General features: G+C 48.9%; 1 protein-coding gene across 4 annotated transcripts; it reads right to left on the bottom strand.

Annotated features, from left to right (window-relative positions):
• Positions 1–3: 3 nt before the first annotated feature.
• Positions 4–25,729, bottom strand: LOC123070525 (LEAF RUST 10 DISEASE-RESISTANCE LOCUS RECEPTOR-LIKE PROTEIN KINASE-like 1.2). Of its 4 annotated transcripts, none has more exons than XM_044493775.1 (5): positions 24,832–25,729; positions 2,093–2,125; positions 1,370–1,657; positions 812–1,262; positions 4–700 (listed from the first exon to the last, which is right to left on the bottom strand). In XM_044493775.1, exons 1-5 carry the CDS (start codon positions 25,586–25,588, stop codon positions 241–243), a joined length of 1,989 nt encoding a protein of 662 aa, XP_044349710.1. In that variant the 5' UTR covers positions 25,589–25,729; the 3' UTR covers positions 4–240. The 4 variants fall into 4 exon arrangements, with proteins under 4 accessions (XP_044349710.1, XP_044349708.1, XP_044349709.1 ...); XM_044493773.1 differs by lacking the exon at positions 24,832–25,729 and adding an exon at positions 10,492–11,744; XM_044493774.1 differs by lacking the exon at positions 24,832–25,729 and adding an exon at positions 8,504–10,384.
• Positions 25,730–27,226: the final 1,497 nt, after the last annotated feature.

Below are 27,226 nucleotides of genomic sequence, written 5' to 3'. Positions count from 1 at the left end.
ATATGGTAAAAACCTATGTAATCATATGTATCATATACCCAGTTCAGCACTCCACTCCAATGTACGTATGCACTATGTACAGTACTGTCTCTACTGTGGCAGTTTAAAAAACCAAACACATATTTACATCACCTGGAAGGGACAAAAAAGAATCGTCGGATCGCTCATCATACACGGCAAGCAAATCTCTCAACAGCGATGAAATAAAACTCGGCCGGCCGCAAACACTGATCTAATCTACTACTGGCTGGTGTTAGGGGTGGTGGTCCTGCTGTCCCAGGGAGCGTGCACCGTGTTGGGGGAGATGGGCTCGGCAAAGTCCTTCTTGCCTTTGCCTCCACCGTCTTTGTGACCCAGGCACTCATCCTGGATGGCCCTGAGCACGTCCAGCACCTCCCTTATCGGCGGGCGCATCTCGCCGTTCTGCTGCAGGCACCGGAACGCCAGCTCCGCCACCATGGTCATCATCTTCCTCGCCGCCGGGTCCGACTCGTATCCCAGCTCCACGTCCACCAGCTCCTCCAGCCGGCACTTCTGGATCTTGCTGATGGCCATGCCGGCCAGGTTGATCTCGTTCCTCTGCCGGGTGATGTCCACGGCGGGCTTGGACGAGATGAGCTCCACCAGCACCACGCCGAAGCTGTACACGTCGCTCTTGTCCGTCAGCTGGTAGCACTGGTGGTACTCCGGGTCCACGTACCTGCCATTCATTCGCAACAATCAAACACAACGGTTGGTTACATTGCTCCTGCGTTTCCACAACAGTACTATATGCCATCGACCGGAGTGAGTGACATGCACGGGTGCGTACCCTGGGGTGCCCTGGGGGGCGGTGGAGACGTGCGTGGCGTCGAGCGGGAAGAGGCGGGAGAGGCCGAAGTCGGCGACCTTGACGTGGAAGTCGGTGTCCAGGAGGATGTTGTTTGTCTTGACGTCGCGGTGCACGATGGGCGGCTCAATGGCGTGGAGGTAGGTCAGCGCCGCCGCGGACTCCACGGCGATGCTGAGGCGGAGCGGCCACGGCAGGGCGCGCTCCGCCGCGCGGGGCCCGTGCAGGTGGTCGGCCACCGTCCCGTTCTGGACGAACTCGTAGACCAGGAGCAGCTCGCGGCTCTCCTTGGAGGTGCAGCCGTAGAACATGACCAGGTTCGGGTGCCGCAGCCGGGCCAGGATCGCCGCCTCGTTCACGAACTGCTCCACGCGCCGGTAGCTGTTGTTGTACAGCCGCTTCACCGCCACCACCCGCCCGTCCCCAAGGTACCCTGCGACGGATCAAAGTCAGAGAGAGGTAACCCATTGTCAAGTTCAGGTCTCCACCGACGGAGCTACAGTAGATTGTTGCAGAAGTGCATTTCACGTGTTGTAGTACCTTTGTAGACGGTGCCAAAGCCGCCGTCGCCGAGCTCTCTGTTCTCGTTGAAGGAATCGGTGGCCTCCTCGAGCTCCTCGTAGCTGAACCGGTTGCCCATGTCCTGGCTGCTGCCGGACTCCATGTCGCCGCCCCTGGAGCGCGTCGGGGTCCCGCCGGAGCCGCTGTACCTGTACTTGAGGAGCTTCGACGACGAGTTCACAACCTTCCTCTGCCTTCTCTTGCGAATGAACAAAAAAGCTATCACGGCAAGAGCAAGCAAGCCTGCGGCAACACCGGCCACTACACCTAGAATAGCGAATGAAGATCAAACATATTAATGACAGGGCCTGCAGGTGAGTCGTACCAAAAAAATGTGAATCACCAAACTTTCTGATTTTTTTTTCCATCTCCCTAGTTTCTTCTAGTATAATATTTGGTGAACTGTAAACATTGCATAGTTTGAGTTTTTTTTCCTTTTTATTTTTGCGGGGAGCATAGGTTGAGGATTGAAGTGGTGAAAAGAGCAATTTTATTGGTATATTTTAGCAGCTAAATCAAAGAGTGCAGTTTAAATACAGGCATCAGCAGCAAGCGCAAGAGTTCATATATCACATATAATGAATTACAGATCAGTCGTAACTGATGATGTAGCTCAAAATGGTCTTGTGCGACGCATCTGAATATAGTAGGCAAGAAATTAACTGCATGTGTATTGGTACGTGACACGGGAAATATGTATACCTGGTATAACCATCTTATTTCTGCTCTTCGATCCTGCAAGAAAGATTAACAAGCACACAAAAAGTTAGAAATGAAGTCTATGGAGATTTACAGGGATAATTAATCGTCAATTGGTTATTTTTGAATATTGATTCAGATTATTTGTTGAAATCTAACTAATATCTGAGAAGATTCTGCATCTGCTGCCGGTACCAAAGACGCAGCATGGGGAACTGGCCTGGAGCCCTGGACAACACTCTGTTTTTCTCTTTTTTTCCCTATCTTAATGAAATCAACAGAATGCCTGTCTTGCATCGTAAAAAAAGAAGTCACACCTGTTATTCTTTTTAATCCTGGAAACCTTGGCCATAATCGAAATGATTGGTTTATAGATTTTCACTATCTATGAATAACGACCTGCATTTTTTAAAATCCAAATCTTGCAATAAAAGAGTACCGCACAGGATCTTTTTATTAATCTTTTCTTAGTTTCATTGAAGAATTAACATTTAGTTTTCAAAAAAAGGTGCATCATGACAGTGAGACGAAAATACTACTCCCTCAGTTCCTAAATATAAGACCTTTTAGACATTTCAATATAGACTATATACGGAGCAAAATGAGTGATTCTACACTATAATATGTCTATATACATCCATATGAAGTCCGTATTAATTGAAATCTCTAAAAGGGCTTAATTTAGAAACGGAGGGAGTAGGACTTTGGATAATGTTATGAGATGACTGATAGGTTTTTAAGGGAACATGACAGATAACAATAGGCAGGGCATAGGCATCAGGAGAGAAATCTGAAGATGTCATAAAGGCAGGCAAAAATATATGCTCAAGACAGCTGAAATAATGAAACGAACATCTGACAATTGACGTTACAGCGTTTGGAAAAGCACTCAAAGAATAATGGTCTTGAAAGTCTTGATTTTATACTTAACAATGAACTTCAATGTTTTTGCATTAGGGGTCAATTTATTCCCCACCAAAGAGAGAGGGGCTAAACTTTGTGCCACCAACTTTACACCATCTGAACTTGTCTAGGTTAGGTTAAAAGACAAAAGCAGACGCAAGATCTTTTCATTCATCTTTTCATAGTTTTGTTGAAGAATTAACATTTCGTTTTCAAGAAATTGTGCATCATGATGATAAGACGACAATACTAGGACTTCAGATAAAGTTATAGCAAAGCATTTTGCGAGGGCTTAGTACTTCAAGTCGCAGTTAACATATATATAGGCATGTCAGATATTAGTATTTTAGGAACATGACAGATAACTTTAGGTAGGGCATCGGCATCAGAAAAGAAATTTGAAGAAGTCATAAAGGCAGGGAAAACCACATGATCAAGACAGCTGAAACACTGAAAAGATTTCCCTCGTAAAAATGAAAATATTATCTGACCATGACATCTGAAAGAGCATTCAGATCAAAGGCTAATGGTCTGGAAAGTCTTGGTCCGTATTGTTGAGCCACCAACTGACACCATCTGAACCGGTCTAGGTTAGGTCAAAAGATAAAAAGCTGAATAACACGCCCCCGGATTGTTCAAATCAGATGTTGACGGTCCAAAGTAGCGCTTTTGTAGTCATATGATAGAAGATTTGCACAGATTTTGGAGGCGGCCCAGATCTCAGGTTGCTTCACCTGCCCTACGGCGATCATGCGGTGTGAACACCAGCGATGCTGGGCAACAACGACCAGCGGTCGAATGAATGTGCCTCTCTTCTTCTGTTACAAAGTGTGAAAGGATGTCGACCTTTCAAGTAAACAGGGCAAGGCCTAGTGCACATCAACTTCGCGACCGATCACCTAACGAACCATTAATTCGCTGGTTAAGCTCTTGCCGGGAAGCTGCTGCAGCAGCTAAGACAGCAGACGGGCCATGAATTCGATCCGTAATAAGTGTCGCAGTTTTGAACTAAATTTATTTTGGATCAGAGGGAGTAGCTAGCGCATGATCGGAGACGATTTTGGAGCTCAGAACGACCGAGTCCATGGACGGAGCTGCGTCGCTGTGCATTGAATTTTTCTTCCCCGCGTAGCCGTATAGTGAAGCCGACGCGATCGACGTGATCTGCTGGACATGGATCTTCCGGAGAGAGTATTAACTCCTCTCGACGCAATGACGGTTGGGCCATGGGAAAGGAAATCGGAGGCATCGTTGTCGGATGGAAAAGAAGGTATGGGAGGACGAATGGTACTGACGCGATTTCCTTTCTTTTTCGAGGGAGAGCTTTGGTTCCTTTCACACGCTGATATTTCTCTTTCTTTTTGAAAAACACACGCTGAAAATTCTAAGTTGGTCAGGCGGCCTATGCATCCGTCAGGTTATGAGTGTGGATGAAGCTAGCGAGTACCATGAGCCTATGATGACTTCAATTATGGCATGCAAATTACTACTAGTGACTGCCAAGCGAAGCTACCCAGAGTGTCCGGATTGTTGGTTGCGAGTGAAGGACGGGCAGTCACAGAAGTGCTGCAGCAGTTTGATGTGAACGGTGGGCTTACCGGGCAATGGCGCTGTGGTGTCAGATATCTTGCTGCAGCCGGCGGCGTTGCCCGCTACCAGGGCGCCATCGGCGTCGGCGCAGAAGCAGCCCAGGAACCCGGCGGTGCGGTTGTAGCCGCACCTGCCGCCGGATTGCTCGCACTGGCCGCACGGGCCGGAGCTCCGGTCCCAGCCCACCTGGAACCCGCCGCGGAGAGCCTTCGCGTACCCGTCTTCCCTCCATCCGGGGTCCGTGGCGTCGGCCGGGAGGGCGTCCTTGAGCACCGGGGCTGCGTAGACTGACCGGCACGCCTGCCACCATTCCTTGGGAGGGATCTCGCGCTCCGGCAGCACGAAGGACATGGCGGGCTCTTCTCCGGAGCCCCTGCAGGTGACCGGCTTGATGCTCGGCGGCTTGCGCAATGGCCTGGGAATGACATCGGCGTCCGGCAGGAAGGTGCAGTTGAGGAAGAAGAAGAGGTAGGCGACGGTGGAGGTGGGCAGATGGAACTGCTTCGGGACGGTGACGTTGTGATCGATCATGGGGCAGGTGTCGTCGCCGAGGGCATCGGCATCGGCGAGGGACACGGTGAGGCTGGTGTAGTTGATGCCCGAGACCGTGTAGTCGTGGCCCCCGAGGAGGAGGGTGGGCTTGTCGTCGTCGCAGAGGATGGCCAGGCCGGGGTAGCCGCAGTACGACGACTGAGGCTCGCCGTACGCCGGCAGTGCATCCTCTGTCCCGTTGTAAAGACGGAACGGGTACTGGACAGTGAGATCGCCGCAGGTGGAAGGCTCGAACTGGCACGTCGGGCCGTCGTAAGCGCCACCGGCTGGAGCGCCATGGGAAGCGGCAGCGAAGAGGACGACGAGCAGGACGATGACATGGCCGTGATGGTGGCGGTAGAGGGGAGGCATGGCTGGTTGGCTCGAGCTAGGCCGGTTTCTGCGCGGTTGGTTGCCTGCCTCCTGGTTATAAGCCGTGCGCTGAGCATGGCGGGGTTCGGGTGAGGGGGTTGGCCGGTTGGGTGGGCAGTGCAGGACGTACGGCACCGTGACAGTTGATGGGACGCCTGTGTGGCAGTTGCGACGCGCCAGCTTTGCCGCAGCTGTGTAAAGTCTCCTCCCCGTAGCTGAGTCGCGACTCGACAGTGGGTTCTTTTTTGTTGCCGCACCTGTGGAGTATGCTCGTGGTCTATATATTATCATAAAATTTGGCGTTTTATCTAGAAAGATTTGGTTGCCTTTCGGGACGATTCTGCACCTGCACGTCTATGATGGTGGGTGTGCACACTCTCTTGGGCCACGTGGACATCCCAACCGTTCCCCTGACCTTTCCATTTTCTCTTCTCACACGCAATGCAACGCTGATGATTACGAAAATCTTCAAAATTCAAATGATCCATAAACCATTCAAGACACAAGAAAAATCTCAAATGGTTCTAATAAACTTCCAAAGTGAAACCTTCAATAGACTTTTGAATTGATTCGGTATAACCGACAAGTGCTAGTCGCCTCTACTCTTTCTTTCAACCCTAGCCACCTCCCCAAGCCTCGCGGTAAATGGTGATGACACAAGCTATCCCTGATCTCCCGTTGTGTTGTATTTATGTCGCATCCAAGCACCTCGGCCATTGCCGGGAGATGTCCCAGTCTTTGGACTTATGGTCCCACTTGTCATAAACGTGTTTAAATCGGCTAAAACGGTCATCAACCGAAAGTTATAGTTTTTAGGGACGAATTACAAAAAAGTGGTAGTTTGTCAAAATTTTGGAAGTTGTAGTTTTGTGGGACGTGAACCCCAATTGTGATAGTTCCGTTTCTGTCAAATACTCACTTATGGTGGATGACATCGGTGGGGCTCTCATCGCCCCCCCACTGTGGTGGCTTACCGACGACGACGATGGTACAATAGCCAGGGTGGTACCCTCATCTGGCGGTTGATGATTGTCATATTCCGCTTGGTAGGTGGTGCTCACGGACGATGTCGTTCTTCTTGGCTGTAAGGTGGGCGAGTTGATGGAAGAAGATGGATGGGCCGATAGGTATAATCTAGAGCTTTTTTGGGTCTGACCCATGGTGATCTCTAGGATGGTGGTTCTGCAAAAACGGATGTAATTCAGCTACTACGCGTGGAAAGTTGTGGACTAAGCGAAAGCGCGTCTTGACGACGGACTTTGATGACAGTGGTGCTTGCGGACATCAAGTCCTTCATTGGAGACATCATTTTGGTCTTTCTTCCTCGAACCTGTCTGAAAACCCTAGCCCGACTCGCCAAATTAGGTGGTGGCACCACTTCAGTGTCATGGTCTTTTCGGATATCCGCCGCCAAAACCCATGATGCTTCTTGGAAAATCGTTGCACCCAGGCCTCATGGAGCCAAGCCAAGTCCAGTGCCCACTAGGTCTAGTGGTTGGTTGCCTATCTAGTGATCCATGTCCTAAAGAGATGACAACTGGTTTGGCTGCATGCTTGCATTAGTGAAGAGTCACTACTACAAAAGCAACCATTAGTAGCCGAAAATTTGTGACCGGCAACCAATGAGCCATCAGTGGCAAGAACACCACTAATGGGTGGAAAATTCGGCGGTTAGTGGTGACTTCAATAGAAGTTTGAGGTTTGAGATAGGTCAAACATTATTACCACAAATTGGCTCGTCGAGATGGGCCTAATTTTGATCCGTCAATGCCAAATTTCTTCACCACTAAATGACCTGATAAATCAACCACAACCATGAGATATAAACCATAATCATAGTCCAAGCCGAATCTCGCCCCCCCTTCCCATTGGGATACACCTTGACTTTAGTGGTTGACATGCTGGTATGATAGCAAGTTGGCCCACATGTTAGCCGCCAAATTAAGGTACACATTGAAAGGAACGACTTCCCACCAAGCAACATGTCATACCTAGTTGCGGAGCTTGGGCCCATTTCTTGGGTGGGAGGGGGGGCCTTGTATGGCCCTCATGAAGCTCTACACTGGTCGCAACTCCTTCTCCTCTCTCCCATGCCCTCACCGAGGAGCCCCTACTCCTGTTTAACCTCCTCATTGAAGCCCACCTCACTTTCTCCTCATACCTCACCACTTGCGACGTGCCCACGCGTCGCATCCAGTCCTAGAGCCGCATGGCTCTGCAACCAGATGTATCATCACCGCTAAAGTCGGAACTGGATGAGACGAAGAAGATGGAGATATTGTGGAGGTGTCATGGATTTCTCAGGATTCTAGTTGGCCAACTACTCGGTCGCAAAAAAAAGGTCCTCGGTGGACCAAGACAAATTTCAGCAGCGGCTAAGAAATTTCATATCCGAAGAGAAAACAAAGGCATGTCCGCGGAATGGTTAAGATGGCGTCTAATTTTCCGACAACACCCGTGGAAAACATGCGCACAATCCTATACATGTCATTCGAGTAATAGAAATGTGTTCCCCGCCAGATACAAGAAGAGTAAAATAGAACGTGTTTACTTCACATGAAGCAATCACGTCCAAATCGGAGCGGGAATTGGTCTCGTCTACGAGTTAGAATTGGCTGGGCTTCCGTTCATGTAATATTAACCCGAACCATTACCATGCCACAGGAAAAAAAAACTCAACATCTAGTATATGCAACAGTACAAGTTGGTGTAAGTTGCAGGCTCTCTCGCCCCCGCCAAAAAAGGGTTGCAGGCTCTCTCACACCTGGAAGTCAAACTGACGGAACTGAAGGCTTAGATTTATGTGGTCTGATAGGCTTTGTTTACAGCGATAAGAAATGTTTAGGCCCTGCACTCGACCCTCTAGTTGGTGAGAAAGCATGTGTGTGAGGTATTTCTCCAAGAGGCGGTGTAAATTAAGGATACGTTTTTTTTATTTTTTTGAAACCGAGGCAGGGCAGGGCAGGCTAGAAACACGCAACTTCTGCAAAGAAAAAGCTTCAGATTCAGAGAACTTACGGGCTTTATTGCAATTATTATCGGAGTGTACTCGGCCGTCAGGGCACAAGCAGCCGATGAAATCCCCTGTCCGGCTGTAACCGCACCTTGCCCTGGAATTGGATCCCTCGCACTGGGTACATGCTGGGGGCTTTGCGCTCTCGTTCCATCCCAGCTGGAATTCCTGACGAAGAACACTGGCATATCTACTCCCGTTTGTCCATCCAGGGTCAGTAAGGTTGATCTCGCCGTATTTGTGCACAGGCAATTGTATGACTTGGTTACACGCTTGCACCCAGTTGCCGGCGGGCACTGCATCATCCGGAAGCACAAACGATAGCCCAGGACCAGGACCATCGTCAAAGCTTTCGCAGCTGATCGGGTAGATGCTACTCGGTTTGTAGAAGGTAAAGTTGAAGTTGCAGCCGATGAAGAAGATAAGGTAATCGACCGCGCTGTCAGGAAAGAACAGCAGCGATCCCTCTTGAAAAGTGATGTTGCGGTTGATTCTTGGTCTCGGGCAGGGCTTGCCGTCTTCGACTTCCGGATCGGCTAGAGAGAGCGTTGCGAGCGCGTCGTCGAAGCTCGTCACCGTGTAGTTGGCGGCGCCGTTGAGCTGCAGGATGGGCTTCTCGTCGTCGCAGAGGATCCCCAGGCCAGGGTAGCCGCAGTAGGAGTTGGCGTTGCCCTTGACATCTTTTGTCTCCCCGGCGAGATAGAACGGGTAGGTGATGTTCACGCCTCCGCAGGTGTAATTTTGATTCAGGCACATGGAGGTGTCGTAAGCACCATCATCAGATGAATCGCCATGGGAGGCGGCGACCCAGAGGAGGAGAACCAGCAGCAGCCGGTGGCATATCAAGAGAGGCATGGCTATGGGCTAATGGAGTTAGGCGAACGAGGGTCACTTTTTCCCTCCCCTTGGTTTGGTGGATGCACTGGGTCGTTTGTTTCTTGGCGCTGCCCGCCTCCGTTTATAAGTGGTGAAGGCCTTGCGAGTTTCTCCGGCGGCTGGCAACCTTTGACCAGTCCGGTGTCTCGCATACATAACGCGAGGGTGCCACGCAAGTCGTCTGCTGTACTGGTACCTCCCGTCGTTGTTCCGTGGAGACTAGTGTGGTATACTTTATTGGCTCAGCCGCGTGGAAGAAAGGCTTCTAGTTCTAGCTAGTCGCCGATATCTACTTTACTTTTGTCTCCCACGGCAGGTTTTTAATTTGGGAATCGCTCGCTAACTTCTCTTAATAGTCTCTGTAAAAACAGTGCACTTGGTGTTGGTGGTAATCCAAGCTGGATACCTCCGAGCTACAGAAAGAACTAGGAACCCGTTAACTCTCTTCAGAAGACCTGCTGAGGATACGCGTTTGGTCCAGCCCCGGAAAATCAGAGAAGAAAAGCTCCAGAAGAGCTTCTCGAACGCGAGGCAGCGGTCCGCCTGATGATAATGAACGAGTCCCACAGTCAGGAGCTGGCGCGCTTCGATGCAAAGTAGGGAACATGGGGTGTGGAAAAGGTCGGGAACCATCCTTGTCGACTGACGACTGACGAAATGGGGAACGAATATTATTACCGCTTCTGCCCTACCCCACGCGCTATTCTTTTTTCGAAATGGTCGGACGCGCTCTTGGTTTCGTTCGTTTTTCAGGCACAAGCGCCCCTGAAACTGAAACTGAAACTGAAATGAATTTCCGATTAAATCAGGCTGGCGTTTGCAACGGGCCAGCGGCAGTACCGCGCCTGCACACACACCGGAGAGGGGCAGGACAGGAGGTTATTAACGAGTTGCAGATCGACAAGCCACTGCTCCAGATAATAAAGCACAAAAACGGCATGTGTCAAATTACTCATCGTTCTTGTCTACTCTAGATGAACTTGCGTGTGGGCTCACACGACGGAATTGGGTGGTTTTGTCTTCCGGCGAAATGGCAATTGGCAAGCTGAGACCGTTGTTATCGGCCGTCTGTTTGCAGATGTGAATAAAATTGAAGGGCCGGTTGTGAAGGACTGACCTGATGATGGAGGGTTTGGATTCTTGCAGATCCCGCCGGAGCACAAGCAAGCAAGGTATTCCTTCTTCTCGTTGAAGGCGCACCGTCCCTTGTGGGATTCCTCGCACTGCTGGCATTGCTGCTCCTTGCCCTGCTTCCATTCCAACTCGAACCCTTGCTCAAGCACGACATCGTAATCCCTCGGCAACACGAGCGGACCACTTCTACGAGCATTTTTCTCGAGTACCGGCACGATGACCTTCTGGCTGCAGTACTCAGCCAGTTCGTACTCTCGAGAGACGTTGCCTTCCTCAGAGGTGAAGACGAAGGAAACACCGTCTCCGCTGCCTGCAGGCGGATTGAACCCTTTGCAGTCGATCTGGAACTTTCTTAGCGGAGAATCAGGTGGCAGGTGATCGCCCTCTGTGGAGTAGCAGCCGAAGAAGAAGGTGAGCTCCTCCAAGGAGCCGGTGTAGTTCAGCCACTCCTTGCCGAATGTCACGTTGTGGGCGACCGTGGGGCACTTGCCGCCGCTAATGAGGGCTTCAGTGTCCCTGAGAATGATGGCGTGATTTTCGTAGATGATGTTCCGAACGGTGTAGTTGTGTAACGCGTCTTGGCCGAGTTGAAGGATTGGGATCGCGGTTGCCCCCTCGCCTTGGCAGAAGATCTTCAAATCGGTGTACCCGCATGCGTACTGGGATGTGTAATCGGGTGTTGCTTGAGTCGCGTTCGACAGATAGAATGGATATCTGATGTCAACGCCGCCACACTTGATCGACTCCGAGCACACAGAATCATTGTAAGCACTAGATGGCGGAAGAGGGGAGCCATGGGATGCGACGAAGACATGGACGGCGAGGAAGAGGAGGAAGAGCGAGTGTGGTGGTAGGTGAGCCATTGGCGAGAGGAGGAAGACGAATCTGGCTGTTTTCTGCTCGGTCCTGCACGCCACCGGCTCCGGCGAGCGCCGCCGTATTTAAATCGCGGGCACGACTGTGTCTGGTGGAAATTTTGCTTGGTTGGTGTGCCACTAGGAGTAGGGTGAGCTTTTTTTTTTCGATTGGAGGAAGACCGAAGCAAAGTCGGTCTCCTCGTCTTGGGTCACTTTGCTGTTGGCAGAAAAGCCAAATGGATCATGATGGGCTGCTTCGTACGTCATGCCATGGCTTCACTAGTTGACTTGACCTCCAGCCCGATCAATAGCTGATATTTTTATCTGCCTTTCTGCACAAGACATTTTTGCTACCAACTGAAAACGCGTCAAGCATCTACGAGTGTGGAGAGTGCATTTTTCTACCATGCACGGTATTTTTCTAAAAGAAGAAGGATGACCCCGATCTCTGCAACTGGGCGATGCATGCGACCACTTTATTAATTATTCTCACAAGACCTTACAAAGTCATACAACAGTAAAATTAAAGCCACCGTCTAAGCAACAACTGTCGCTACACCTATTCAATTGATGAAGGGGCACTGATAGCCTGGGCCTAATATCAAACGGACATCGCAGCCAAATCTAACATCTAAGATCTGAGGTCCCAACCAGGACGCCTGCCGGGTATGGGCACCCACCAGTCCGGCGTGCTCCTCAACCAGGACGCCTGCCGGGTATGGGCACCCATCAGTCTGGCGTGCTCCTCAACCAGGACGCCTGCCGGGTATGAGGCCGCCGCAGCCACTTGTCACCAATCCATCTTTAGAGTTGTACTGCTGCATCAATCTTGCCTGGTCTAGCTGCCGCCGACGCCACCACGACGCCAATACAGTGTCGACCTCCTGCACGTGTCCATCACCACACATCTGACGTCAAGCCTCCGCTGCTCCATGCCTCCAAGAGCCGCCGCCATGAATATGTAGAAAGAAACACCGCTCCACTGAAGAAGCCATCCGCTGGTCCCTCGAGTCCGAGTGCATCTCCAAGAATACCGCCCCCAAGGGGGTAACGACACATAAATGCCGCCGTCATCCGATCAACTGATCTAGGGTTTCCCCCGGAGGTATTGGGTGGGTTTGGGATTTGTACCTCGATGATGCCTTCATGAAGGAAACGATGATAAGGGCATCATCATCACCGGCTCCGACCATGACCGAAGATCAAGTTTTCACTCGGATCCGTCCCAAGAAATCCACCCGACAACCTGTGCACTGTCTCGACCGCCTTCAAAGCCCCAGATCTAGCCGCCTAGATCCGGCGACCAACCGCAACAGCAGTGCTACCGTAGGAGCCCTGGCACACCGGCCACTGCCTGAATGCGCCACCACTGGAGCCTGGGAGGAGGGCTCCACCCCACCTCGCCAAACCGCAAGAGCCGCCGAGATGGATCCCGCACGCTCATCACCGGCTCTAATCGGAACCAATCCATGGCAAAACCACGAGATCGCTGACGCAGATCCGCCTTGGATATGGACTGCACCACGTCATGCCGTCGCGGAAAGCCCGAGCTTCACCCACCGCAGCCGTCCAGGGCCGCCGCCCCAGGATCCTGATCTGGCCACCCCGGACCTCCACGACGCCCTCTTCACGCCGCCGCCGCCAGCTCGCCACCAGGCAACCGCGCCGCCGCCCAAGGCCTCCACGCAGAGCACGCCGTCGCGCCACCATGGATCAGATCGCCGCCGCGCCGTCACGCACGTGGAGGTCCCGCCCCACCCCCTCCGACGCGATACAGGGAGGAGAGCCTTCGCCACCGCCGTCGGCCCCCGGGCTTAGCCCGGCGGCGTCCTCTGGCGGTGGCGGAGGAAAGGAAGAGAGGTGGGGGTGACCCTGGTGGCTAGGGTTTCGGGAGCCGCCCGAGTCCGAGACGGGGGCGACGCGGGGGCAAGTTCTTGGCCTCGACCATTTTTAGTATGAGTACCAAGATAAACATGCTCCTCAGAATTTTTTAAATGAGTATCAAGATATTTTTTGATGAGCGGTTCCACCACACACCAAACTTGATCCTCAATAAATGAAGGAAAATCCCTATGCATCACCTGTCAATTCTAGGAATTGAACTCGAGTCGTTAGGCTGCACAACCTCATGCCCAACCACTGAGCCAATGCTCTCTTTGCATTGTTTGCATGGTGGAAAAAACATCATAATGTCAGATGGTCAGTTTGGTCAGCTTTTTTGTAAATAAATAATGTCATGTCCTTTGGATGCCTCCCCAATCTCCTTGCAACTCTATCACAGAAATATATTTTCGCAACAAGGGGGGCGGGGGTGGATGTGAAATTTCCCCATTGTTTTTTTCTATTAGTGATAAAAACAATTTGTGACCTAGGTGTCATTTGTTGATCTCATCGCTTGTTCCTCTCCTCTCCAATCATCCCATTGCATGAGCTACATACTGTGAGGTTTGATCATAATTTTCTTTTGTGGAAGTGCATCCATTGCCATTAGTGTTTTTACGATCTGTGATAACTTGATTAAAGGTAGTAATATTTATTCTAAGTGGTGACCACCTTAGGTGCTACGAGATACAAGTTAGGAAGATGGTTTGACCCCTCTTTTATCCCAGGACAATCATCAACAAGGTTAAGGATTTTCCATAGCCTTTGGTGTCCAAGATCACTTGAGTCCTTAGGTATGTCGATACAATGGAAAAGGGGATGATTGGAGAGGTGAAGCTTTTGTTGCAAAGTTCTTAGAAATCAAACTCCGTGCCTCAAAAGTTGTATGTTTCCTTTGCCTAACTCTCTCCATTCTTCATTTGTTTGGACCCTCCAACTACTTTTCACCCGGAGCCTTTGAGTCCTTTAGAGAGTTAGTTCCTTTGTTCTATGTGCCAGTCACACCTATCAACCACTTTTCATCTAGATCATTTGAAGCGACAAAAAAGAGTTCTATATCTCGTTCGAGACCTCTGAACCAACACTGGTCAGATCCTCAAACGTCTGTAATTTTGTCCTCTGATTTGTTTCCATTAGAGCCTCCAGGAACATTCCGAACGAACCCTCCGATCCTATGTAAAGTTTCCACTCTTAGTTATGTTTGGTACCTCTGAGTGAAACACTTTAAGCTCTGGGCTATGCAAAAATTGGCTTAATGGTCACATTTCTAGGTCCAGCCTATATGTGCCACCACCCACCCCATCATTCCACTCAACATCTACCAAGTCTTGTGTAGACTTTCAAACTAAAGTGTAGTATTGATTGAAGTCTAGATCAACCCTAATGTTATTTTTAGCTCCTTTGTCTTTGTTTTTCAAGATTATCTTTGAAACACCCAAGAGATTATTTTTTAGCACAAGAAATGTATTCACCACCAAGCAACCTCTATCTTGTTACCTTTGGTTGGTGTGTGCCTCCTCGATCGACCAAGATTGCTTGGGAGCTTTCAAGGTGTGAAGAACTAAGAAGTTTGTGAAGGCTAGAGTGAGGCTTTGACCTTAGTAGTACCAAGCCATGGTGGAATAGGTGTGCAAACACTTAGTGCGATTTTTGTGGCTGAAGTTGACAATGCTTTGACCTTTGTGGCAGAAAGTCTTAGGACTTTGTGTTTGAATTTCCACCAACAAGGAGTAGGACAATAGTAACTATTCAAACCTCAGAGGAAATAAGTGTTTGCGATCCCTTTCATGAATCCCTTTACGCTGTTGCAAGTATAGCTTATACTCTTTACTCTCATCGGACTTGCATGTGTAGGATGTTCTAGGCAACTACTAGTCAATCTTAAAATCTATCATCAAATCAAAAATTGACTAGGGCTTGTTTTTGTTAGTCAATTAACCCCCACTAGACTTCAATCAATCTGAAAGTGCAACTAATCCCTGGGTGGTTTTAGTAATTCATAACAACATATAGCTCATTGAACTAATATCCTTTCAAGATGATTATTTCAGAAAGTTCAATGATTGGTATGGCATGGACTAGAGATGTGGACCCCTCAAAATACTAAGGACAAATATTGGAAAAAGCTCAAGACTCTTCATTTCTATTTTAGTGATCCAAGATCACATTGAGTCCATAGGAAAGCCAATACTATTAAAAGGGGATGAGGTGTTGCTTAATGGTCTACTTGCTCGAAATGCTTAGTGATATGCTCCAAAGCCCTCAACCACTTTCTCAAATCCAAATATGTCCAAAACCTAAAGTCAAGCTCAGCCCCACCAATTTGATTCATCCGGCGCCATCGAGTTCACTTGACATAGCCATAGCCAGAAACCCTAATCAGTTTGGTCTCACCAATAGGGATCTCTGTCTCACCGAGATCGGACTGCAAACTCTCTGTTTCCCTTCGTAATGTTTCGGTCTCACCGAAATGAGCGATTGGTCCCATCGAGTTTGCAGTGCAAACTCTCTGTTTCCCTTCGTAACGTTTCGATCTCACCGAAATGAGAGATCGGTCCCACCGAGTTCGTAGTGCAAACTTTCTGTTTCCCTTTCGTAACGTTTCGGTATCACCGAAAGGAGCGATTGGTCCCACTAAGTTTGCCTGGCCAACTCTCTGTTTGCTTATTACTGAAATCGGTCTCACCGAGTTGAAGTAATCGGTCAAACCGAGATCAAGTTTTGCCCTAGCCCTAGCTCATCGGTCCCACCGGGTTGATCATGTCTGTCCCACCTAAAATCCTAACGTTCATATTTTGAACTGAATCGGTCTCACCGAGTTCATACATTCGGTCTGACCGAGTTGGCTCCTCTGTGTGTAATGGTTAGATTTTGTGTGAAGGCTATATATGCCCCTCCACACTCCTCTCCATCTGTGAGAGAGCCATCAGAACGTGCCTACACTTTCACTACTCATTTTATGAGAGAGAATCACCTACTCATGTGTTGAGACCAAGACATTTCAATCCAACCACAAGAATCTTGATCTCTAGCCTTCCCCAAGTTGCTTTCCACTCAAATCATCTTTCCACCATAGCCAAATCTATGTGTGAGAGAGAGTTGAGTGTTGGGGAGACTATCATTTGAAGCACAAGAGCAAGGAGTTCATCATCAACACACAATCTATTACCTTTTGGAGAGTTGTGTCTCCTAGATTGGTTAGGTGTCACTTGGGAGCATCTGTCAAGATTGTGGAGTTGAACCAAGGAGTTTGTAAGGGCAAGGAGATCGCCTACTTCGTGAAGATCTACCCAAGTGAGGCAAGTCCTTCGTGGGCGATGGCCATGGTGGGATAGACAAGGTTGCTTCTTCGTGGACCCTTCGTGGGTGGAGCCCTCCGTGGACTCGCGCAACCGTTACCCTTTGTGGGTTGAAGTCTCCATCAATGTGGATGTACGATTGCACCACCTATCGGAACCACGCCAAAAATCTCCGTCTCTACATTGCGTTTGCCACTCCAAACCCCTCCCTTTACCTTTATATGTAATGATTTAAATTCCGCTGCTATACTCTTAGAATTGCATGTGTAGGTTGATTGCTTGACTTGTGCTAAATTGTTAAAATCTGCCAAGACTTAAAATTAGGAAAAGGCTAGATTTTTATTTGGTCAAGTAGTCTAATCACCCCCCTCTAGACCTACTTTCGATCCTACAAGTGGTATCAGAGCTTTGGTCTCGATTTGCCTTGATTTCCATAGCTTTGGTGATCATAGCCTTACTTTCACAACCTAGGAGAGTATGGCATCTAGCGAGGGAAATTACCACCGTAGAGGTTCTTACTTTGATGGCATTAATTTTGCTAGTTGGAAGCGTAAAATGAAAATGTATATTCTTGGACATAACCCTGCCGTTTGGGCTATTGTGTGTATTGGCTTGCAAGGTGAATTCTTCGATGGAAGAGAACCGAATCATGAAGCAACCGCGGAAGAATTGAAGATGTTGCAATACAATACTCAAGCTTGCAGTATCCTCTTCAACCGATTGTGCCCCGAAGAATTCAAAAAAATCAGCCGCCTTGAGAATGTAAAGGAAATTTGGGATACTTTGATTGATACGCACGAAGGTACCGAGTCCGTCAAAGAATCCAAATTGGATGTGCTTCAAAGTCAACTTGACAAGTTCAAAATGAAGGATGGTGAAGGTGTCGCTGAAATATATTCTAGGCTTGCTCTCATCACAAATGAGATTGCCGGCTTAGGAAGCGAAGAGATGAACGACAGATTCATCATCAAGAAGATCCTAAGAGCCTTGGATGGAAAGTATGATACCGTGTGCACATTGATCCAAATGATGCTCAATTACAAAGATCTCAAGCCAATGAAAGTCATTGGTAGAATTGTTGCTCATGAGATGTCACTCAAGAATAAGGAAGAGCTTCACAACAAGTCTAGTGGTGCTTACAAGGCTTCATGTGATGCTCCTAGATCATCAAGTGAGAACCAAGTCTTCAATGAAGAATTGAGCCTAATGGTGAAGAACTTCAACAAGTTCTACAAGAGTAGAAGCAAAAAAAGAAGTTCCAAGTCAAGGTCCTACAATGACAAAAGATCTTCTAGTCGTGATCGCAATTGCTACAATTGTGGAAGACCCGGACACTACTCTAGTGAGTGTATGGCTCCCTACAGAGAAGAGAAGATTCACCCAGAAGGAGAAGCAAAACAGAAGAATCACCACCAAGAGAAAGAAGGAGTATAGATGATTGTTATGAACGAAGATCCTCTCGTAGAAGTAAGGATTCAAAAAGGAAGGACAAGTCATCGAATATCTATACAAGACAAAGACATCAAGCTCATGTTGGTGAATGGGTATCCGACTCCGACTCCGACAACTACTCCGAGAGAAGCTACCACTCTGACTTTGAATATACTCAAGATGAAGGTGTTGACGGTCTTGCACTTGTGTCATCCAACTCCTACGACATATTTCATTCACCAAATGAAGGGATTGGAAGGTTCATGGCTAAAGGCCCCAAGGTATCACACCCCGAGTATGTTGATTTCAATAGTGATGAAGATGATTTGCTAGGTGATGATGATTTACTTGATGACAACTCTAGTGATGAAAACTATGATAAAATTGCTATTAACCATGCTAATCAAGATAAAACGAATGACGATGATAAGAAGGAGATTGAGCGTCTAACTAACAAACTAATCATTCTTAAGTTAGCTCATGAAACTACCTTAGAGGATTAGCGACAGCTTTTAAAGACTCATGAGAAGCTACGCTTTGAAAAGCTTAATCTAGAGCAAGAGCAAGGGTTCTTAAAAGCAATCAATGATGATCTTCGTAAGAAAAGTTCAGGTAAATGCATACTTGCTTTAAAATGGGCATTCACCCTTGTTGAATCTGAGTGCTCAACTTGCCTGACTTGACTCTTCCAGTAGACCTCATCTTTCGAAGAGAAACATCCTTGCAAGCCTAATAGAACCTTGTTTACCTATTACTTTTTTTTGAGCGTCACACTCCAGTGGCTTCTTTCTTATGGCCTGGATGGGGGTCCTCAACAAAACATTTATCCGTGTCATTATTTACTTATTTAAAAGATAAATAAGGTGTCAAGAGCAGACTGGATCTGAGGAAAATGTCTTAACTAGTTGAATCCCTCTAGGCATCATCTAGGTCCTTTCAGATTGGTCGTCCCAATCCAAAGGTTTAGAGTGATCCATCCATTCAAACCTTAACTATGTCAACCTGAGTGCGGACCTCTGGCTTAATAATTGCCAAGGTGGTGTTTAAAACTTGCCACTCTTATGACATCTGAATGATGAAAACACTCCCACAGTAGGTGTTTGTACACATCAAATATAATAAATACAGACATTAGTTAACAAATCACCCTTCCTATCTAGTATACCACCTTGGTAAGTCCTCAGGCGATCACCGGTGTGAATGTCATCGGTTGAGTGAGTACCATAGCTTGAAAACACTGACCAAACTTGGTTGAGATCCGATGAGTACGACACCCACGAGCGTTGTTCACCTTCTTACAGGCTTCATTGTGGGTGCCCTCTCTGCAGAATCTCCTGCCATGATGTTTTGTGGATCCTTGGGGCGAAAGCCAAAATATATAGTTTTGCCGGAGTAGGAAGCGACAACGTTTTAGAACCTTAGCCAAACACACCGGTTATAGGTTGTTGCACCTGTGATCTAGAATGGTCCAACACACCAACACTACTCTTTCCTGCACACTTTGTCCTCACTGGCGTGCACTTGAGAACATCTTCCCAGTTGGTCATTCATCCTCTAATTGCTGCAAACTAAGCCTAACTTTGAAGTTCCTTTTAGATGGGATCCCAGAAAATAAGCAGCACCTTGTTGATATGAGTAGTCTATCATTGTAATTAAGCCGACATGTCACATACACCCCCCTCAAAGGAACCGATGTCCCTGTTGGCCTAGCAGGAACGTTCCCTCTTGGCACACATCTGTGCACGCCAGTGACAACATCCACATGTGCCTCATGTCATCACTCATCCGCACATGCTCGTGTAACCGTGAAGGTCGGCTCTTATACCATTGTAACACCCTAGCCAAACCCACTGGTTCATCCATCAGTTCCCGGTCGTTACACGTGGGATCTAGACTGGCCCCACACACCAACACTAGTCTTTCCCGTGCACTTTGTCCTTACTCGAGCACACCTAGGAACAACTTCTCATTCAGTCATCCATCCTCAAATTGCTCCAAGCCAAACACACTTAACTTTGAGATTTTTTTTGGATGGTTTCTTGGAAAAGAAGGTGCACCTTGTTGATATGAGTAGTCTATCATCTCTATTAAGCCGGGATATCACAAACACCCGCACCACTTCCTCCTTGGTGGCGCTGCCTTAGGAGATCTTGACCTAGTCAGGTGAGCTTCTACCGTAAGGGCTGTCATACTGGTGAGGGTGGTGGACGCGAGGACGTAACCTCGGGCAGTGCAGCGAGAGAAAGCCTCGGCGACGTCTTTATAAGCCGCCATGGTACAATTTGGCGAGGGTGTCATCTTTGGCTTCTTAGGCGGTACCGGGGCCGATGTAGAAGACGAAGAGGTGGTTTCAAAAGTTGTAGTTGTGTTGGGGTCTTAGCTGTAGTTGTTTTGATGGTAGAGTTCTCAACTCGAGTAGTGCATGACTTCAATGCCTATGTGAAAGTCTGATATAAAATCTAGAAACAATTATCTTGTTGTAGAGTGTTGATATTGGTCGCTTGTTGGCAAAACATTGGTTCCTATGGCGTGTGATTTCGGTACATGTGTGTGTGACGAGAACATCACCTACACTGACACGACTCAATAATTATTGGGTTAATCACAAGTCACACAAAAAAGTGATTAGATGAACATTAACTTTATTTTGTCTTATAGTACCAATGACATGGTTGTTCCTTGTTAACTGAACTTAGGTGCCATGTCAAGGGAAGACAATAATCCCTTGAGCTCATGATGAAACAAAGTTTGTCGAAACAAAATCAAAGTGAATCACATGCTTTCGATACATGCTTATTACATTTGATGCGTTCACCACCATTATGTAAGTACAATGTGACAATGTGATTATTCCCACTAATGAATCCTACAATCGTTGAGTCATTTTGATTTCTTTTAACACCTAGCTAGGGGGTGGAGCAGATAAGTTTATCTTTGGTTATAAAAACCCCTCCATCCATCCTTTTGGGATACTCCATACTGCATCGTCTTCGAATTTTATTTTTCAAAACCATTCAGCTACAACCTTATGCATAAAGAATGCAGAAGATGCATAACGACATATCCAAGTAGTGCAATATAAGCTACCCTTAGGGAATCTCAAACGCTGACCCTCAAACCGCTCGCATACGTTCGGACAAGATGCATAACGACATATCCAAGTAGTGCAATAGAAGCTACCCTTAGGGAATCTCAAACGTCGACCCTCAAACCGCCCGCATACGTTCGGACAATGTGGTCGGGATGCGTTGTGCCATTCAACGTGGGTCTATATCAGTCCGCCGAGTGATACGGGAGCACTTTATCCCACAAAGTAGAAGCAAAGTTGGGGAGCGGGGGGGGGGGGGGGGGGGGGGGCTTTGTGAGAGTCTAGACAATAGTCGCGTAGGACTCCGACACCCCTGGTACACTAAATGCCCCCTCCCGGTCTCATTTTATTCCAATCCGCCCCTTATTCCCATTACTTTGCATCTGCATCCTCCTACTCCGTCGCCGCCGTTGTATCTCTTCGACTGGCACAGAGGCTGACTTGCCCACTCACCTTTTACAACGACGTCGTCCACCCAGGACCCGTTTGTAGGCAGGTACGGTCCATCCCCCCTTGTCGACGTCCATGTCGGACACCACAGCCGGTAGGTGTTCGGTCAAATGCCATTGAGCTTATTTTTGAACGCCATGCCATTATTTTAGAATAATGAAGGATGGAGAGATACTCGACCATGGAGGATGAGTTGTTGTGCGATGCGTGGTTGACCTTTTTCACGAATTTCCTAGGCAGGAGCAGAGAAGGGTTCTTCCGGCAACGTGTTCATGAGTCCTATGACATGCACATCATCCGTGATCGCAATCCGAGGTCGTTATCATATTAATGGTACGCCACCGAGACCATTGTTGCCAAGTTTTATGGCGGGATTGATGTGCTAGAGGCAAGGTGACCATTGCACGCGGCAGCCGAGGAGAACGTAAGTTTTGCTTCTTCTTGCCCAACTTGTTGATTGATTGATTGATTGATTCAATGTTGCTCTACACATTGTGTAGCCCGCATGCACTGCCGTGATGTACCACAAGATAGAGGGGCGATCATTTACGCACATATAACGTTGGATGAAGCTGAAGGAGCAGTATGTGTGAGACGACATGATCGGTTCATGAAAAACTTGTTGAACATCCGGTTAATCTCTTTGATTTGAACTACTGTTGTACTAAGCTTATTTTGCATGTTATGTATGGATGATTTGTGATATTTTCTATTTGAACTTTGATGAAATCCCCCGTGTTTGCATGAATTTTATCCGGTTAGTTGAAACCCGATTTAAAATGTAAGCGGGCAACGTTGGATGGCCGTCTCCGCGGTCGGATGCCGGAGCAAATTTGTGGGTCAACATTGAAGATGCCCTTATGGTGCAAAACTAGAAAAACTGAATGCGGAGCGTTGGATCTGGGATGGATGCTCCAGATTTTCTCAGTGGGAGCTGGTGGAGGGACCTTTTTTCTGTTTTGGTGTCAAGTTAGCGGGTTTTCAGAAAATGAACAGATGCATCACCAGCTCGGTATAGCCAATCTGGAGCATCGATCCGAGATCCAACGGTTCAGTTATGTTTTTTTATTCTTGCACCGTAAGAGCAATTTCAACGGGCCAACCCAAACGGACGGCGCATTTGTCCGCTTTTTGTCCGTTTGGGTCAGCCCGACGGACACAAACGTCCGCTGTTGTGTTTGGGTCGGCGCGAGCACCCAACGCTGGCCCGATCCATTTTGTCGGCGCGCCAAAAAAAGTATTGGAAGCATTTTGAAAATAAGTACATGCATTTAATTAAACATAAAGCCGACCACGAAGGCCGGCGAAAGTTCACCTTACATTAAAAAACTAGACGACGCGCTGCCCTAGGCGTCCTCGGCGGCGGCGGCGTCTGCGTCGGGACCGGTGAGGTCGATCAGCGTCGGCGCAGGACCGGCCCAGGGGAACGCCGTGTTCCAGACAACGGTGATGTCGGGCTTTGCCGCCGCTGCCTGCGCCACCGCTGCTTGGGCCTGGCGCGCCTCCTCCTCGGCCTCGCGCTCGCCCTCCCGGCGCTCCTCGGCCAGTTGAACGCGGCGCCAGTGGTCGAGGTAGGCCGCCTCCTGCTTCTCCGTCGTCCCGAGCCAGATCGGCGGCGCGCTGACCCACTCGCGCACTACTCTGGTCCAGGAGTAGCGCTCGAGGTAGGCCGGATCCTCCGGCTCGGCTTTGGGCGGGGACGGCGAGGCCACCGGCGGCCCGCCGCAGTCGCCCGCCGCAGAGAGGGCCATGGCTTCCGCCATGGCAGCCTCGAAAGCCGCCTCGTCCGCCTCCCTCCACCGCTCCTCCTCCTCGTTCTCCTTGATGGCCGCCTGGTAGGCGGCCTCGGCCTCCTGGTCCTCGTCGCGGACGATGAGGCCTGGTGCAACGGCACGTTGATGCGCTGCCTCTGCAGGGGAGCGCGCGCCGATGCGGGGAGGGAGGGGGAATGGCGGGCGGGGGCTTTGCCCTTGCGGCTGTTGCCGATGCTGGAGAAGAAACCCGTGCTGGCGGTGGCTAGGGTTGCCGCCGGCGTGGGGGCAGGGATGGCCAGATGGGGACGGGGGCGAGTGGTAGTGGACGAGGACGGCCCCGCCGCACGCCCGGCTTAAAAAATGACGACTGCCGTCGCTGACGCGTGGGCTCAAGGTGGACGGTCGTTATAAATTATGTTTACCGTCGTAGTTGGACGGCCGCCAGGTGGGGACGCGGCGGACGGCGAGGAGACGCGCGGCGCGGACGCAACGCGGACGTGAAATGGGTTTGGGTCGGCGTGTTGGGCCGCCACTTTTGTCCACTCCGACCCAAACGGACGCGGGCGGACGGTATGGATCGCCCCATTGAAGTTGCTCTAAGATTAGCTTCTGTTGTTGTCTCCCCCATATATGATTTTGAATGATAGAAGTTGCAAAACTTATTTCGCTGATAGCTGGCTGCAACCCAACTGGTCGTCCTACTGTAGTAGCCCGGTAGGTACGAGACGCTGATGTCCGTCGTCTGTTGATGTGTGGTCATTGCCCAAGGTACAATTGTACAGTACCACTACACTGACAGGCGCCATCTATTACTGGCGCACGCGATGTTTCTGTATGAACGCAGGAAAAAACTTCGAGGAGGCCGGTACCAACCGAACCAAACTTCCCAAATTGGCCGCAGAAAGATCGAAAGACGGGAGGCAATCCACGCAACTCCTCGTCCACGGAAGTCGGAGCGAAGCGTAAGAAGCAACCGGCGAGCGATCAATTCCACGCGGGGCAGTCACCGGTCACCACTGAGCTGAGCTATCGATGTCGATCCGCGAACGAGGGCCCTCTCTCCAGCTACCGTCGTGTTGTGAACCCAACCTCGGGAGTCGTTTGTCAGGTCGTGTGTGGTGACTGACACCGCTGCCTCCGTCGCTGAAACTTGTGGACTTCAATACTTGCTGCTGTTCTAATAATTAACGGACCACTGAGAAACACCTAACAGGAAGTTCATAAAGAACGACTTAATTAGATTGCTGTGCGTCATAGTTGGCTAGACGATGCTGTTGCTCCTGGTTTCTATGAGAACAGATTACAGTGCAGTGAGCCACAAAGAACGAAAGGCTTTAGGCAGCTAGCACGAGCGGACTAAGAACTGGTCGAGTTTGTTAAGGACTGCTAATTGCAGAAGCTGATTCTGCTTGAAGATCACATGCTAGTGTCAATGTTCCTTGAAACAAAAACAGGGCATTGACGACATTCATTCAGAGCAAATAAGGGAGCGCATATTTTGAAACCCGAAGCGAGCAAGCAAAAGGTAATGCAAAGCGGGAGGGGAGAATGCATAATACGTACCGCTAGCGCACAGATCCCCCGTGGGCCCGCCGTCGCAGAAGCAGGCGAACCCCACCCCGCCGTGCGTCTGGTTGTGCCGGTAGCCGCACCACCCGCCGGAGCGCTCGCACGCGCCGCACTGCACGGAGTGCGGTCTGTAGCTCAGTTCGAACCCACCCTTCAGCACCTCAACGTATCTTCTCTCCCCAGACACATCCATCATGCCCTTCTTATGGACGTCCAGCACCGGCGCCACCACCGCCGCCTCGCACCCGTACTCGTCCGCCGCATCCGTGTAACCATCGCCGGTTGACACGTACGAACTCTTGTTGTATTCTGGACAGCCGATCAATTCCGCGGCGGAGGGCCACGAGACGTTCTTCTTGCAGTTGTAGAAGAAGGTGATGTTGGAGTCCGAGTGCGTAAGCTGCAGCGCCGAGCCGGCGTCGATGGTGAAGTTGAAGTGGAGGTGCGGGCAGCTGGTTGTGTTGAAGTCTTCGGCCTCGACGTCGTCGACGAGGAAGACCGAGTGCGTGTCGTAGTCGATGCCCGAGACTCTGTACCGGTGGTGGGACTGGGCGGGGAGGATCAGGGTGGTGTTGTCTTCGCAGGCAAGGCCGAGGCCGCGGTAGCCGCAGCTGGAGGCCGAGGACGAGTTGAGCCAGAACGGGTAGGCGATGGTCAGGTTCCCGCAGGTGGCGTTGCCGCAGGTGGATGGGTAAGCGTTGGCCGCGGCGAAGAGGAGCAGGACGGCGAGGAGGAGGAGCAGGGGAGGCATGGCGGCGGTGTGGATGAGCAAGGGGAGGTGGGGGGCTGGGAGGAGGAGGCGCCGACTAAGCTGGCGCGATCGTAGCGCGTGAGAGTCAAGTGAGGGTGTTAGGCTGGGGGCGACGGGTGCGTCGACTGGATGTGGAAATTTCGATCCTCCACGGAGCACGCGGCTGGTCGCGGTTGCACGACGATCCGACCTTGCATCGCCCGTTATTCATTGCGGACGACGACGGGGGCGCACCGCGCACCGGTGATGGGGATGGTTGTGGGACGGAGGGCATTTTACAGTACAGAGTGATAAAGGCGCGTTGTTAGTTATCACTGTTCGGACTCCTTGCTAATTTTACTTTACTGGCAAAAGGGTCCGTGCGCTGTAACGGAAGAAAAATTTATCATAATCTTTAATAACCATGACCACATTTTGTTGCATCATCGGAGTACACTACCACTCTTAATTTCGTGAAAACATGAACATTTTTTAGGCTCATGCACACATTTGAAATCGTGAACATTTTTCAAATTTGTGACCATTTTATAAATTCTTGAACATTTTCTTGAATAACTTTTGAATTTATATATTTTATACTATTTGCAAAAATAAATAAAAATTGTGACCATTTTATTAAACAATTTTTTTGAATCGGCGAACATTTTTAGAATCGACAAACAATTTTTTGAAAGTTGGTGAAACAACTTTTGAAATTCATGAACATTTCTTTAACAAACATTTTTGAAATGCAAGATCATTTTTTGAATCGGCGAATATTTTTCCATTCATAATTTTTTTTAATTGGCGAAATTTTGTTCAATTTCATTAACATTTTCTAATACACTAACTTTATAAAAAATCATGAACATTTTTTGATTTCCCGAACGTTTGTTTTAAATTTTTAAACATTCCTTAAATAAACTAACATTTGTTATAAAATCGTGAACATTTTTGAATTCACAAACATTTTATAATTTATTAATTAGTTTATTGAAAATTCTTCATTTTTTTATTTTTGAAACTTTTTTAAAGTCCCAAATTATTTAAAGTAGAAAAAATGAAACAGAAAATAAAAATAAAAAATAAAAACGAAATTTAAAAACAGGCCGCTCGTACATGGGTCGGTCCAAACAAGCGCGCCGTGTCTTCTTCCACCGCGCAGAGCACAATATATGAGGTCCCTACTGCATGGGTCGGCCCAGGCCGGGGATTCGTATGTGTGAAATGGTTTTTATCACTTATAGGTAACATTTGTGGGTAATATTTTGCAATTTTGGGGACAATTATCGTGACATACCGCCAGAAGCAATAGCCCCTTTATTATTAAGTATATATTTTTGTGTTGTCTAAATTCTAGATAATGCACCATCTGCTATTCGACGGAGTGGAGTGCATGCACGCGAGCCGTCCGATCCTTGCGCATCTGCTACTCGACAAACTGCTAAGAAAATGACATCTTTCCTCCTCGCAATGTACCTGACATTGTCAGGTGTTGGATGGTCCCTAAGGATTTGCCACATGCATGTGATGATGTCAGCCCACTTTATTCCGTCTCATTTAAAAAAAAGCTATAACATTTAAACCAACCATCACAATGAAGATCCGTTTTCACTATTAGGTTTCTCGCGATGAATCTTCAAAACTAGGTCACATATG

Source organism: Triticum aestivum, chromosome 3B (assembly GCF_018294505.1).
Source record: "Triticum aestivum cultivar Chinese Spring chromosome 3B, IWGSC CS RefSeq v2.1, whole genome shotgun sequence".
Taxonomy (NCBI): domain Eukaryota; kingdom Viridiplantae; phylum Streptophyta; class Magnoliopsida; order Poales; family Poaceae; genus Triticum; species Triticum aestivum.
Note: the sequence above shows the minus strand (reverse complement) of the source record. Positions and strands in the feature narration are given on the sequence as shown.

Bases quoted from the DNA above. Each gene is read 5' to 3' on its own strand.
- LOC123070525 (XM_044493771.1), bottom strand. From the start codon at position 5,776: ATGATAATATATAGACCACGAGCATACTCCACAGGTGCGGCAACAAAA. The intron at 1,263-1,369 runs GTACTACAACAC...GATCCGTCGCAG, and splicing joins CTTTGGCACCGTCTACAAAG to GGTACCTTGGGGACGGGCGG. The intron at 701-811 runs GTACGCACCCGT...AATGAATGGCAG, and splicing joins GCCCCCCAGGGCACCCCAGG to GTACGTGGACCCGGAGTACC.